The 14,119-nt window shown below is 32.2% G+C and overlaps 1 protein-coding gene across 1 annotated transcript in view; it reads right to left on the bottom strand.

The window, feature by feature from the left end:
- Positions 1 to 13,810, bottom strand: part of LOC124353162 (protein phosphatase 1B-like) — a 40,021-nt gene extending 26,211 nt beyond the window's left edge. Inside the window, 3 exon segments of the mRNA XM_046803029.1 lie at positions 3,579 to 4,126; positions 4,129 to 4,458; positions 13,646 to 13,810. Of these exon segments, the coding sequence (XP_046658985.1) occupies positions 3,579 to 4,126; positions 4,129 to 4,396 (816 nt within the window). The 5' untranslated portion in view covers positions 4,397 to 4,458; positions 13,646 to 13,810.
- Between the last annotated feature and the right edge of the window lie 309 nt (positions 13,811 to 14,119).

Raw genomic sequence — 14,119 nt, 5'->3', positions numbered from 1 at the left:
ATTTCTTTAGACATTAAGTGAAAACTAGATGCTCAACATGGAAACATTCATGACCTGTATGTTTTACAAGTTTAAATTTTAATTTAATTCCTCCAAAATTTTCAAAGCATCAAAGACCCTAAAAGCCTTACAACTTTTCTAGGGGTAGAGAAAAAAAAAATTGTTTTAATGAATTGGTAGATTACTGACTAAAAAAGGAATGAGGTACATATGCATATGCATGTACACACATATATTTTGCTGCTTGAGTTAGTTATTTGTTTTCTTGTTGTTATATAAGTTTTTATTATTACATCTCTTAATAATTTATATACTATTATCATACTTAAGTTTATTGTATGTAAAGAATGATCCATATAGGCAACTAAACTAAATTACATATTATACTCAAATGTACTAGTATATAAAAATACTAAATTGACATTATTATAAAAGAATTAAATATTTAAATCATGGTTTTAATTAAACAATAAGAGTATTTTGTTCATTATTTTATATTCTAAAAATAAAACAGAAAATAAATTAAATTGTAATGAAAGAAATATTTTAGTTTTTATCCAAATAATATATTAGGATGATGATTAATATTTTAGGATGATGTCAGACACGTTGGAAGCTGAGAAGCTTAGAGATTCATCCCACAGATGCATAAATGTGACTCGAGAACAGGATTTCTTCTCAGAAATATTAAACAATTAACTTAGGGGTGTTCCAGGGCTCTATCTTGGGACCACCCAATGTAAATCTTGCTCGACCTTGTGTCTTCACTTACACATTCATGGAAAATATCGACATGTTCTCCCAACATATTTAATATTTTTGTACAATTTGTATTAAGTACAAGCAAGAACAGCAAATGTAAGGGCGCGTATACATTACAAGCACGCTTGGGCATACTCGTGCAAACTTGCCTGTAGAAATAACATTTTTAAGGAAGTGTTGAAAACAAACGGAGACTTCCCTAACATCGTATAAGGGTTATTATTTTATTAGTTATTATTAAAACGAGTAGTCTGTATTAGGATTAGGATTAAATTGTTTTGTAAATGGTGTGGAATTCCATCTTCTAATCTAATTTTAATTTATAATTTCAAATTGAAATAGAGGAAACTACATTGTCCTTTTTTTTAGATTTTACTCAGTAAAAAAAAATAAAAATAAAAACCAACTTACTGTTTAAATTGCAGCTGCACCAGACATTTCTGATATTTTTCATTCAGATCCAAATTATTTTGAAATAGTACATGAGTTAAGATATAGTACATGACTTAACAATTCATAAGACTGAACTGACAACTTATCAGTTATATAAAGTCACTCTGTATTTAGAAGTTATACTTATCTCAAGCAGCTTGTCATTTAAGTGACATGTCAAAGGCTAACCTCACATAAATAAATTGCACATCTTGAATCCCAATATGTTGTAAAATAATAAAAGCCATAAACTTTATATTTGATATAAGTTAATTAAAAATTATTTTAAAACAATACACTAAGTAGAACCCCCAAGATTGGCTGTTCAAGAGCATATGGAATTTCAGTTTAAAAGAAGGATAAAAAATATAACTGATGAGAACCTTTCTATTGAAAGACTCAGAAATGTTCTCCTTACAACAAGACTAATCATCTTGTTTTAACATTTCAATGTTTGTACACCATGCAGATCACTAAAAGTCACATTCGTTTTTTTCTGAACATTTAACAATAGCTATTTAAATTTTCTCTACCCTTTATGAATTAAATCTATTTAACAATAACAATTGTAAAGTAAGTTAATTTTTAGAGAGGGAATTAGAACCTCAGTCCTTAAATGTATTAACTCTTAAACTATTATATAATTACACAATATATGTAACAAGATTAGTCTTGAGTGAGCTATTGAGAAATTATTATTGAGATTTCATTTTACTGTAGTGTCACTTTAGATATTGGACGAGTAATGATATCAGATATATACTTCTAAAACAAAGCCAAACTGTGGTCGGTGAACAAACAATACCTGACCTAAAACATTGAGAGCTTATTTGATGATGATCAATAATTTTATTTGTTCTTTGAGACACAAGCGAAGATAACTTTTTATTTACAGATCAGCCCAATACTATAAGTAGGCAGAATAAAATGACAGAGGTAAAACTAATTCAGCTATAATTTTATATCAAATTTAACAATAACATTTCTTTTTAAACATAAAACAACTAATTTTCTCCTTGATTTGGTGCCTGGAAATTTGTTTTAAAAAAACATAATGGGCTCATGTATAATTTGAGGTAGTAATTAAGTACACTGTAGATTACTCCTGTCTGGTGGTGATATTAACAGTAAAATATAATGCAGCAGCCCAGGAAAATAGTCCGATGATGGTTGGTGAGTCTTAATTCCCTCGCTACTTTTCCCTCACCAATACAGCTGCCAATTCAAAATTTACGGAAAATTACTTATCCCGTGTTGAAGTAAGTTGCAATAAACAAATATCATCAACTATTACCGTAAACAAATAAACAAACATTTTATTTCACCCCTTTGTTTTGCAGACAACATGTAAATGAAGCGGTCAACATGTGACCATAGCAATCATAGGTGGAACAGCTGGCGGTCAGCAGCGATATGGCAACACCGCCTTAAATATCATCGGTCTATTGTCGTGTGGATTACAATAGTGATTTGTCTAATGAATGCAGACAACTCATAGCCCATCAAAACAGGCAACATCATAATTCTAAACACTGTAGACAATTACCTAGAGGATTCTCTCCTTATAATTTGTAAAATAGGTCTTATGCACCAGTTTTGCTCATTAAAATTGAGTGGTTTGCAGACTCCGATATCCTCAAAATATAACACCAACATTGACTCTACATGTGAAATAAAAATAAACTATGATAGAGAAAGAAGAGTATGTTCCTAAATGAATACATTACATGTAAAAAGCCTTTACATCTATGAATAAAAGCCACCAGCAATACTGAAAAATCAAAATAAACATACTTTGTTGATTTGAAACACACACACACGATATGGCATAGCTATCTGGGGAGGAAACATCTCACGGGAACCTACAAAGAATTCTGCAAGCGATGAAGATCCTAAATTGCCTGGGACCAAGAGACACCTGCAAAGGATCTTTAACAGACCTTAGAATTATGACTGTGATATCCCTCTATATCCAGGAAGTTATATTACATGTTGATGGGAAAAAACTTACCTCGAGCAGCCGAACTCCACAACTACAGCACCAGACTACCATCTACCGGCACACCATCTCACACTGTACCAAAAGAAACCGTCATATGCAGGCCAGAAGCTGTTTAACCTACTACCGGCAGAAATGAAGATTCTCACAGGAAGAAACTAAAGAAATCGCTGACTGAATGGCTGACTTCAAGATCCTTCTACACAATGGAAGAATACTTGCACTGGGAAGATGTAAAAAAAAGAAACCTTGCATTTTAACTTTATAAACTATATGTACTCGTGTGCATACATTATTATTGTAAATATTACAAACATGAAATTATTGTAAATTGACACTATACATTTCTCAAAGATATTGTAATAAAGAGTTTCTGATTTCTTACCTTAAAGAGGCATGTATCAATGACTTGATTTGTAATTGCTTCGAGATCATCAGTGATTGCGAGTCTTGATCGGACGAAATCGCAAAGATCCTCGTTGGTCATTACATCCCAGACTCCGTCGCAAGCCAAGACAAGGAATTCATCATTTTCTTCATCCCTATCCTTGACGAAAACCTCGGGCTCGGGTGAAACTAGCTGCTCGCAGGGTCCGCGGCCTTCAACATTCTTGTACTCATAATCTCCCAGTGCCCGTGACACTGCCAGTGAGCCGTTCACCCGCTGTATCATTACTGTGCCACCAGCGCGTTGTATGCGCTCCTTCTCACTCGGCAGGATCGGCTTGTGATCTCGGGTGCTGAAGGCAGGCCGACCACTGCGGCATAACACTGCTCGCGAGTCGCCGCAATTGGCGACGAACACCTGCCGTGGCGAGATGAGCGCACACACGGCTGTCGACCCCGACTTGTCCTCTCCACTCGCCAACTCCGGCAACTCCCTCATCCGGTCGTCCAGGCTCAGAAATCCCCGAGCGGATACCTTTAATGACGTCCGACTGGCGGAAACTCCTCTGTCCCCATGATACACTCCAGAAGATGCTCCGCGCAATGGGCTGACACGCGGGCACCCGCATGCCCGTCGAACACGGCGAAGAATGACCAGTCCTGTAGGTCTTGGCTCAGCCCTGTGATAGCGCAGTGAGCATCCTCCATCTCCACCCGCCACCCTTGCATGCTGGCCACACCACCGTAGCGTAGCCCATTCCCACAACCGTGCTCATTGTGCTTGTCTGTTTTCGGCTTGTCCAAGAACGCTCCCATTATTTTTTAGATGTTTCATTTACTTTTTTCGAGATAACATTTTTTCTTCTCTGTCTGGCAATCTGAAATAAAGTAAATTGATTAGAGTATCTTGTCTATTAACCCTAAATTATAGTTATTAGTATTCAAGCCATGTACAAGAAATACAGTATAAAAATTTAAATAAACAAGTTAAGACATTTGCTACTATCATTATAGTTTATGTATACATGAAAATCAAGAGCTAGAATCTACAGTGTCAGTTTTAGATGAAAAACAAAATTAAACAGAGAACAATGTTAACATAATAATATTTCCAAAGAGTTATGTTAACATTCGTAAACACATAACCTGATTTAACATTAAGTTTTAATGTTTACATTTTACAGGAAAACTACAAACATTTATTAATAACATGATTAACTAACTAGCTACAGGTAATTGTGGAAAACTACGAAATTGCAAGGAGCCAATGCAATATGACATCTAAAACAAAGGACAAAATTATAATGTCTACATGGCTTGGAGAACAACCTAATCATCATAATAATGCAACAGTTTAAAAACCACATTGTCCAGTCAAGCCAAATCACATCAAGCCATTTAATAATAAGTCATATTTTTAATAATTTAGAGATTCAGGTTAATCGTTGCAGAGATACCTCATTGTCATGAATAATCAAAAGTTTACTCTTACCTGTACCAAAATCAAAATTAACCTTTCAAAAGTAAAAACTAGCAAAATTATTCAGACAACATATTGTTCAAAAGTTATCTTGTGTGCTTTTTCAAACATAAAAAATTGCCACTCGCAAATTTTAATATAAAAGTACCACAGAAAAAAAACTCAACAATTTCTAAGAACTCTGCCATTTGGACAAGACCTAAGATATTTTCAAAATATTTATACCAAATTGCTCAGAATTCAAAGACCTTTAAAATGGTGTAGCATATGACCTATCTTGCTATTTTAAATTTTAAAGATTTGAACTTGTGACCCTCATTTTCTGACACACCTTTATTTTAAACGTAACAAAAATTATTTCGCTGTATCAGATTTATTAGTGTTTACAGTTTACTGCATCTCTATTTGTAAAACGGTTCAAACCACAAGAGATTGTGGCAGAGTGGCCTGAACCCTGTATTCTTGAAAGTTTTGTACCAAACGGACAACAAAAATTATTTACATATTGTAATATATTTTTTACCAAATAAGTGAAAAATAAGAAAAGAACATAGCAAAGTTTACAGAGTAAATTTTGAATGCACTATAACAATTTTAAATTAATTAATAAAGAAATTAAATCAATAAAAACACAATTTGATGACACGAAAAAAGTCCTAACATTTAAAACTTTTCATTTACTTATTACATAACTTTTACAAATTATTAAACTGAATTATTATACTAATAGTTGTTAGATATTTCACTTATCTCAACTCATTAAAAGCCTTTTACAATAAAAACAACACAATCTAAATATTATCATCACAACACTAACAACACGATTACAAAACAACAATCGCACGTACTCTAAACTGCCGGGGTAGAATGGAATAAAATAAACAGCAGTCAGAAAGAATCGGAATTTTAAAAATCAGTGGGTTATAGTTCTTGAAACCTAATCCAGATTGCCGTAAACTATAGTTCTTCTATTACTATTTTATATAAATATCAAAACATCTGTTTTATGTATGTAATACAGTATTTGACTTCTATAAAATGAAAATGTTACAGTACTGAAATTCGTTTTTTAAAAACATATTAATCTATAAAATATTTGTATGCTTGATTCTTATAATGGACAGATTAGGATAGCTTTTAGATACTCTTTCCAACAGTACCAACCAAACCCGCTTATGAACAATACTTTCTAAAAAACTAGTTTCAACAACTATCAAGTTACATAATGGCTGCCATGATTGCAGCATCTCACAAAACATTGAACAATACTTTTTATATTTAGCATTTTTTTAAATTTACACAGAATAAATAATTTAGTTTAGATGATACCCAACATATCGGCATGCATATTTCAAGGTTTTTACTTAGTTTTAATATGTTAAATTGCATATACAAGTAAAGTGATGGCAAGTCAGTAACATCCGATCTTGCCACTTGGGAGGATTAACAATCACATAAACCAATATAAAACTGTTGTGCAATTTTTAAGTATAGTCCCCATAATAATTCATTGATAGCTGTAATATACAATATTATAAACCTCCCAAATATCCATCCTGTACATGACAGAAAACAGAATAATCTCTTTATTTGTATTTTTTTAGAACAGTCACAACATCAATTTAACCTAAAAAGTTTTTACAATTATACTCTCTTACAGTTCAAGGTGTTAACAGTTTATATTAACCACTTCGTTAATTAGGTTTGATCTTCAAAATCTTGCCTGGACAATATCTGTGGATTGTCAGCCAATGTATTTCAGCATTTTAAATAATAACATATCAAATTAAAGGGGATCACTGGCTGTTATTGTAAATACAAGCTACTTTTATATCATGTTTTACTTTTACAGACAGGCCCTAACTGTAATTTTTAAGACTGGGCTGAATTTTACTTTGCTTAGTTTATTGTTCAACAATTTTAAACAAGCATTATTACCACAAGTTATCAGAGCTTGTCTTAAGGGGAGACTAAAAAAAAAATGAATTAAAAATTTGTTTTATTTGAACAGGTTAGTTTCTTGTAAACAATTTAACACATATTGAATGTGCGTATAAGCACTAAAAATATATTTTAAATATTTTACAGTGGCGTGTTTTGAAGTATTTGTGACTTTGCTGACTATCCTTTCATACACTTAGTATGGTGTACATATTAAAAGGCAAAGAACAATGGAACTGAAGGCCAGTACAGACATAAGCCAACACCAAAGCCAATCGTGGAAGCTATAAAACCAATCTACAAAGATTTATCCAATAGAGACTTGTTATCAAGTGTTAGCATGCCAGAACGTAAAAGCCAATGAATCATTCAATAATGTTGTGTGAACACGAACAGCTAAAACTTAATTTTATGGAAACAGAAATGTTTACAAATGAGTGTATGGAATGCAGTAGTCACTGACAATGATACCATTGTCTCCAGACTGCAGGTACTGAAAGAGTGCGGAGTAAGTGAGATTGGCAAACACTGAAGAAACAATGATAGGACTCGACAAATTAACATGTACGCAATTGCATTAAAATACTTCAACTTAAACAGATGCAAGATGTACACACCAAGCAGGAAATTGACAACCACTAGATTTAAATAAAAGTCATAACCAGTTTCTAAAGATCTTCATGATATCCATATTAAAAATGTATAATAAATTAGAGGATTGTAATCAGATAAGTAACATACTTGAATTTTCTCATTGTATTATCCATTGCGATGCACAGGATGTGTGGAGATGTAAAATTACCATGCATTAAAATCTTCAGTTTTTTCACCAAGACTAAACTTATTTAGTTTACTCTTTTTTATTGCTTTAAATATACATTACCTACAGCACTTTTCGAACGTGTGGCGGATGGAACTAATTTGGGTAATTTTCTAATTAATTAAAATATCCTTCGAGATAGTACCTAAATTCAAACTCAGATTATTACAAACCCTTGTAAAGATTAAATTTAACTTTATTCTTAACTTAATAGTAGATACAGACAGAGGATTACTATGCAACTTCTTTCAATATTTGTTGAATTATTATTTTTAGTGTATTTTATCTTTACAACACCTGTAATTGTCTCTTGATGTTATAAGAGCCTTAACATTAATATGTTTCAACAGTAAAAAAAATTGAAGTTTATATATATTTTTATATATTATTTTATATAATATTATATGAAGTTTATATATATTCGAACCCGGATCTCTCACTTGCCGGGTGAATGTGCTACCATTACACCACAGAGCGCTTACTTTTTCCGATTCAATTATTTTGTATTTGGCCGTATCTGTCACATATGCGTTTAAATAAGCAAACTAACATATGATCTGAAGACCAAATAACTGTCAAATGACTTTTATTTACGTTAAACTTTATAAATGGCAATAGCCTTATTTAATTTCAATAAACATTGAATCGCAAAAAGTACTTGCTCCGCCCGGGAGTCGAACCCGGATCTCTCACTTGCCGGGTGAATGTGCTACCATTACACCACAGAGCGCTTACTTTTTCCGATTCAATTATTTTGTATTTGGGCTGTATCTGTCACATATGCGTTTAAATAAGCAAACTAACATATGATCTGAAGACCAAATAACTGTCAAATGACTTTTATTTACGTTAAACTTTATAAATGGCAATAGCCTTATTTAATTTCAATAAACATTGAATCGCAAAAAGTACTTGCTTCCGCCGGGAGTCGAACCCGGATCTCTCACTTGCATATATAATATATATCATATATATAAATACTTGCATATTATATATAATCAATAACTGTACAGTTATTGCAGAGAATTACTACAATTTGCATACTAGAAAAACTAAACTTAAAACTTTACTAAAATGTTCTATAAATTATAACTTACAGTAATTCTCTTGTCTTTAAAAAATTAGGACTTATCTTAAATCTGTTGACTCTTTTCTTAAAAATACACTAGAAGTATTGTAAAGTTGTTTTGATAGAGACAATGTGCTTCACATTCTATTTTACAAATTTGTATTAAAAACAAGAATTAAAACCTAGTAGTTGACATGACATGGATAGGATAAAAAGGATATTTTGTGTGTTAAAAAATTAAATTATTATTGACTATATGTTTTTATTAATGAACACCTTAACACAACAATATAACTTCAATTAGCTAACTTGTAGTATTTGACATTCTGTCATCTTTTTACCTACTTTTGATTTTAACTTCATGTTTATCAACACCTTTATAACAGTAAAACACCATACTCTTTTACCTATTGGTTTACTTTTTAGTTTTGTTTTAATATTGGTCGTTGCACGCTTAAGTTTTTTGCTGATTTAGCTACCAATTCATGTTCTTGTAAAAATACAGTTGGTGTCTTCTATATTTAATTATATTTCAAAAAATGAAACTGTGATTTGTAATTTTTCTTTTTAATGTAAAGACTATTTCACGAAAATAGGGACAAGACTCCAAAAATTAAACTCAATAAATATATCACTAGGATAAATTTTTCTGTTTTTATAATATTCTATGTAATTATCAATTATAACTTCATAGTATTTTTTATTTAATCAGTTGGAATTATTCTGAAAACTTGGGGTTATTTAAACAGTCTTTTACACTTTTTGAATAACAATGTATAATTTAACAATATTTTTGTGGTTTAAATAGTTTCCAGGAATGCTTTAATGTTTTTTATCTTCCTATCCTTTATCTTCTTGGCCACTAATCTTGAGATAACATGTTCTTTATAAGTAAGTTACAAGTTATATAAAGCATAAAATATGTTTGGTTGATTTTTTGTCCCACATATAACAGAAAACATGGTTTAATCTCTAGATTCAAACAAAAATTTAAAAGGAAATGGTTGTAAATTAAATCTAAAGAACACATATTTAAAGACACTCAACATGCACACGTTTTGTTAGCCACATTTGCTCTGGTGATTCTGCCAAGAGTGGTTCCTCAGAAGGCAGGCTGTGTCATGTTGTTAGAATGCATAAAAAGACTAACAGAATCATGGCAGGTTTAGGCCTAGACACAGCCGCATGGATGTATGAAAAAAAATCAGGCCTACTGACTATTCCTTCCATCTTAATCCTGTAAATTGTCCTATTCAGAGTGACTAAAGATCCTTCAAATCAAAGTAATATACATAAACACATCAATTAACACATTGCGTGCGGTGCAATGTACCGCAATGTATCGGTATGGTTTCAGCACACAATGTGTTAAGCACGAACTGTATACTGCCAGTCCAAAGAACAGCCATGTTTGAAAGAAAACCATTATACGCACAAGTAAAGATGCTTAACAACCTACCACATGAATTGAAATCGAGATACCTATGACCATGAAGAAGGTGCTGAGAAGTGCAAGATAAAGTGCAAAACAATGTTTTTACACCATACATAGGATCTTTAGTTAGAGTAACAATGAAGAACAATAAAACTTTAACAACTTCATATATAAACCAATGTGACTAGTGATCTTGAAACGAATTCGGGAGCGCACTATGTGCCACCCGCAGTAATCCCGATAGCTGTGAGGGAAGCGCTATGACACTAAACAGTTTTCACAATAATGTTTTGTGATGAATAACCTCTCGCCTGAATACGTATGCGATCTAGCGGAATAGATAAGAAACACTCTAGTAGTTTATATCGTTCACTGGATCGCAGTTCTTCTTCTTCGATGGAGCGGCCCTATTGCTATATCTTAAAGTCTCAAGGGCCTTTTTCGCACCCTGGAAGCAGACCATGTTGTCTAGTAGTAATATGACTTCAGCAGTACAATAAACCGCCGAAATTTTGTTTATTTCTTTTTAGACCCAATTTACTGCCATATTCAATCAGCAGTTCAAAGTATCAGCTGATGATATTTCTGTTTGTGTACAATTCTGGATATTTCTTTGTAACCTCACTTTTACGTTACCAGTTGACCTGAATGTTTGTAAACGTTTTGGGATATTTACCGTGAGTACACATGGATATTTGTGTAATTACTGATTGGGCAAAATGCGTGACTGTAGTTAGTGCAAGTGTTTGTGTTGTTATTGAGTTTGTAAAATAGTGTACAAAAGACTTTCAGATGAATTTTTGGCTGAGATATTTATGAACAAGAAAAGTGATTTCGACAGTGATGAAAATAGCTCGATAGATAACGAATGGGACTATCGCGTCAAGAACTCAGACACAACACAATACAATACACAGAACTCATTCCCGTTAGGCCTAGCCCATCTCTAAATACATCTCCCATAACTGAGCCCTAAATTTCTATTCCAACTACTACCGATTAAACCTTACCAGAACCTAGCCCTTCTTGTTCAAACCCTAATGAGCTTATCATTGTGACCCCTTCTACTATTTTTCCTAGGCCTAACATTGTTTTATCTCATATATTTGCTCTTCCTCTAACTACAGACTAGCGTAGGCGTCTTCAGCTTCATCCTCCTGCAAATGTTAACGCCAACTGAGCCTCATGTAAGTAATTTATTGTATGGACCTCAAAATTTATTTGAACGGAAAGCAGAAAGAAATTTTCCAAATAAAACATTTGTAGTTTACAACAGAAAATCAAGTATAAATTTTGAAAATCTGGAGTTTGATAATAATTCCACTGAAAGTGACTATTTCAAGGTCCTCTTTGATAACCATCTTGTGAGACACATTGTTTACGAAACTAACTATTACTGTCAACAGGTAAGATCCGTAACACATTCTAAAATCAATAAATGGGTCAATGCCTCTGAAGCAGAAATCTACACATTTTGGGCTGTCGTTTTACTCATGGGAGATTAAAAAAGAGGTTAAAAAAAGACTACTGGACTACTGACCCTTTCATAGCAACTCCTTTTTTTAGAGAAATAATTTCTCAAGACAGATTTTTGATGCTACCGAGATATAAATGGGTATTATAAATATTGAATTTGAATAGGAATTTGATATGAAAACTGATTGAAGAATTTGCTCCAGAGAGGCCAGCAACCACAGATAATCGCAGATCCAAGGACCTAGCTCCCCTGTGAATCATTACCCTATTTTCCCACCACCGTACCCGCTACAGAAAAGGACAAGCCAAGGAGAGTGTGCAGGTGGACCAGCGTAGGCGAGCACTGTCTCTTAACTGTTTTGAAGGATAAACGTATTTCACAACTTGTAACACAAACAACACATGTTCATCACCGCTTTATTTGCATCCATTACTCAAATACCACATTGCCAATGAGTTTACTTTGTTTTAATTAATTTTGAACAATATTATTATTTATTTAATACAACAAAAAGAGCTGGCATTAATTAATTGTAAATAACTATATAGGCTAATTTTAAAAAACCTAAATTACAATTTTTAAACTTAATCCAAAAACATATACACTAAATGTTCTTGATTTCGTACTGAATATAAAAATATACAATAGTGTGTACTTTTACTTCAATAAAACACATTCTACATAGGTTTGAATAAGGGTGTGCACAACTAACACAATAGTGCCTGCCATTATAGGGAAATTTTAACTGCCAAGATCCAGGTTTAAAAAAACAGTTATTTGATATTTTCACCCCCTAAAAAACCATATATATATTTTTTCAGGAGGATTATCAAAATCCGTTAAAAACATTTAAGTTTTGATTGGATACTCTGGTCGTTAACCTTATTGATACTGAATGCTTTTAATATATTTATAATCAATAACTATGTTTCATTATTTGATTGACGTGGCAACCACTTATTAACTCTACTACAGCCGTAATATTTACTGTTAATACAATTGAAGTATCAATAAGTAAAATTGATTGTTACATAATACAGATATTTACCATCCAAATTGTTTCACTGCCCTCTCATGGAAATGCCTAGTCAAAACAAAGAGTAGGCTATCAACTCACCTGAAAGCTGACCACACTACATGAGCATCAACCCACAATAACTTCCTTATTTCAAATGTTTCCTCACCCTTCACATTAATTTATAAATCTATAACATTTGAATATTGTAGATCTAGCCTAGTTTAGTTTATATACCTAACTTTCTTAATGCTGTCAACTCCTAAAGGCCTAGTTGGAATAAAGAATTGTATCCTTTACTAATAATTAGTAAAAAAAACTTAAATTTCATACAGATCCCTCTAGTAAGAAGTAAACACTGCAAAAGTAGGCTATAAACAGACTTATGAAATGTACTAATTGTAAGTACCCAATTAATTTACACATCAATAATATAATTCAATGACAGGATACTGGCAGATAATTTTATACTATAAACTACATTTTTATTATTAGCCTAATTATACTTTGAAAGCATATTAACATTTAAACACTTTCAAATTTAATAAAAATGTTTTGGGCTTCAAACAATGTCAGAGGGCTCTGTGTTTAAGATATTGACAATCAAACCTACTAATATTATACTGTGACAAATTGGTATACATTTTTCAACAGTGCATTTAAGTTACCTGACATTTTGGAGAAATGTGTCATGTATAACTCTGGTGACCTCCAGCAGACAAAAAAAGAAAAATGGGGTTAAGGATCTCAATGTATAAGAGATCTGTTTGAAACCTACAAAATATTGTGAAATAACAGATTTTAAAAATTTGACTATTATGAACATACCTCTTTTAAATGTGTCACTAATAAATGACTGGCTTTCCCATTTTTTAAACTATTGAACTAGAACACTTAAAATAAACATACAATTCTAAAGCAAAAGTAATTACATTTACAAAAACAGAGTCTAGATCTATGAATGAGAATGGCGGATGGATCGTGTGAGACAGTGCGCATGCTTCGACATCTAAATTTAGAACATTTTCGATGATGTCATTATTATTATTTTGGACTATATCAGCTGTTATTTTAAATTGAAATATAATAAAAAATGCTATACTGCTTTTTTCCAGTACTTACAGGCTTAGATCTTACTATTTAGAATTCATTAATACTATATACTATGCTGAATCGTACAAGGATTTATTTTTATCACGGCACAAGTTGATTTTTAGTTTTTTAGAAGGCTGACATTTGGCTAGGAGAAAACATAAGATATGAACTTAAATATATTATATAATGTTGCATATTTCAGTTACT

This window comes from Homalodisca vitripennis, chromosome 1 (genome assembly GCF_021130785.1).
Source record: "Homalodisca vitripennis isolate AUS2020 chromosome 1, UT_GWSS_2.1, whole genome shotgun sequence".
NCBI classification, from domain to species: domain Eukaryota; kingdom Metazoa; phylum Arthropoda; class Insecta; order Hemiptera; family Cicadellidae; genus Homalodisca; species Homalodisca vitripennis.
This window is presented reverse-complemented; position numbering and strand designations above follow the sequence as displayed.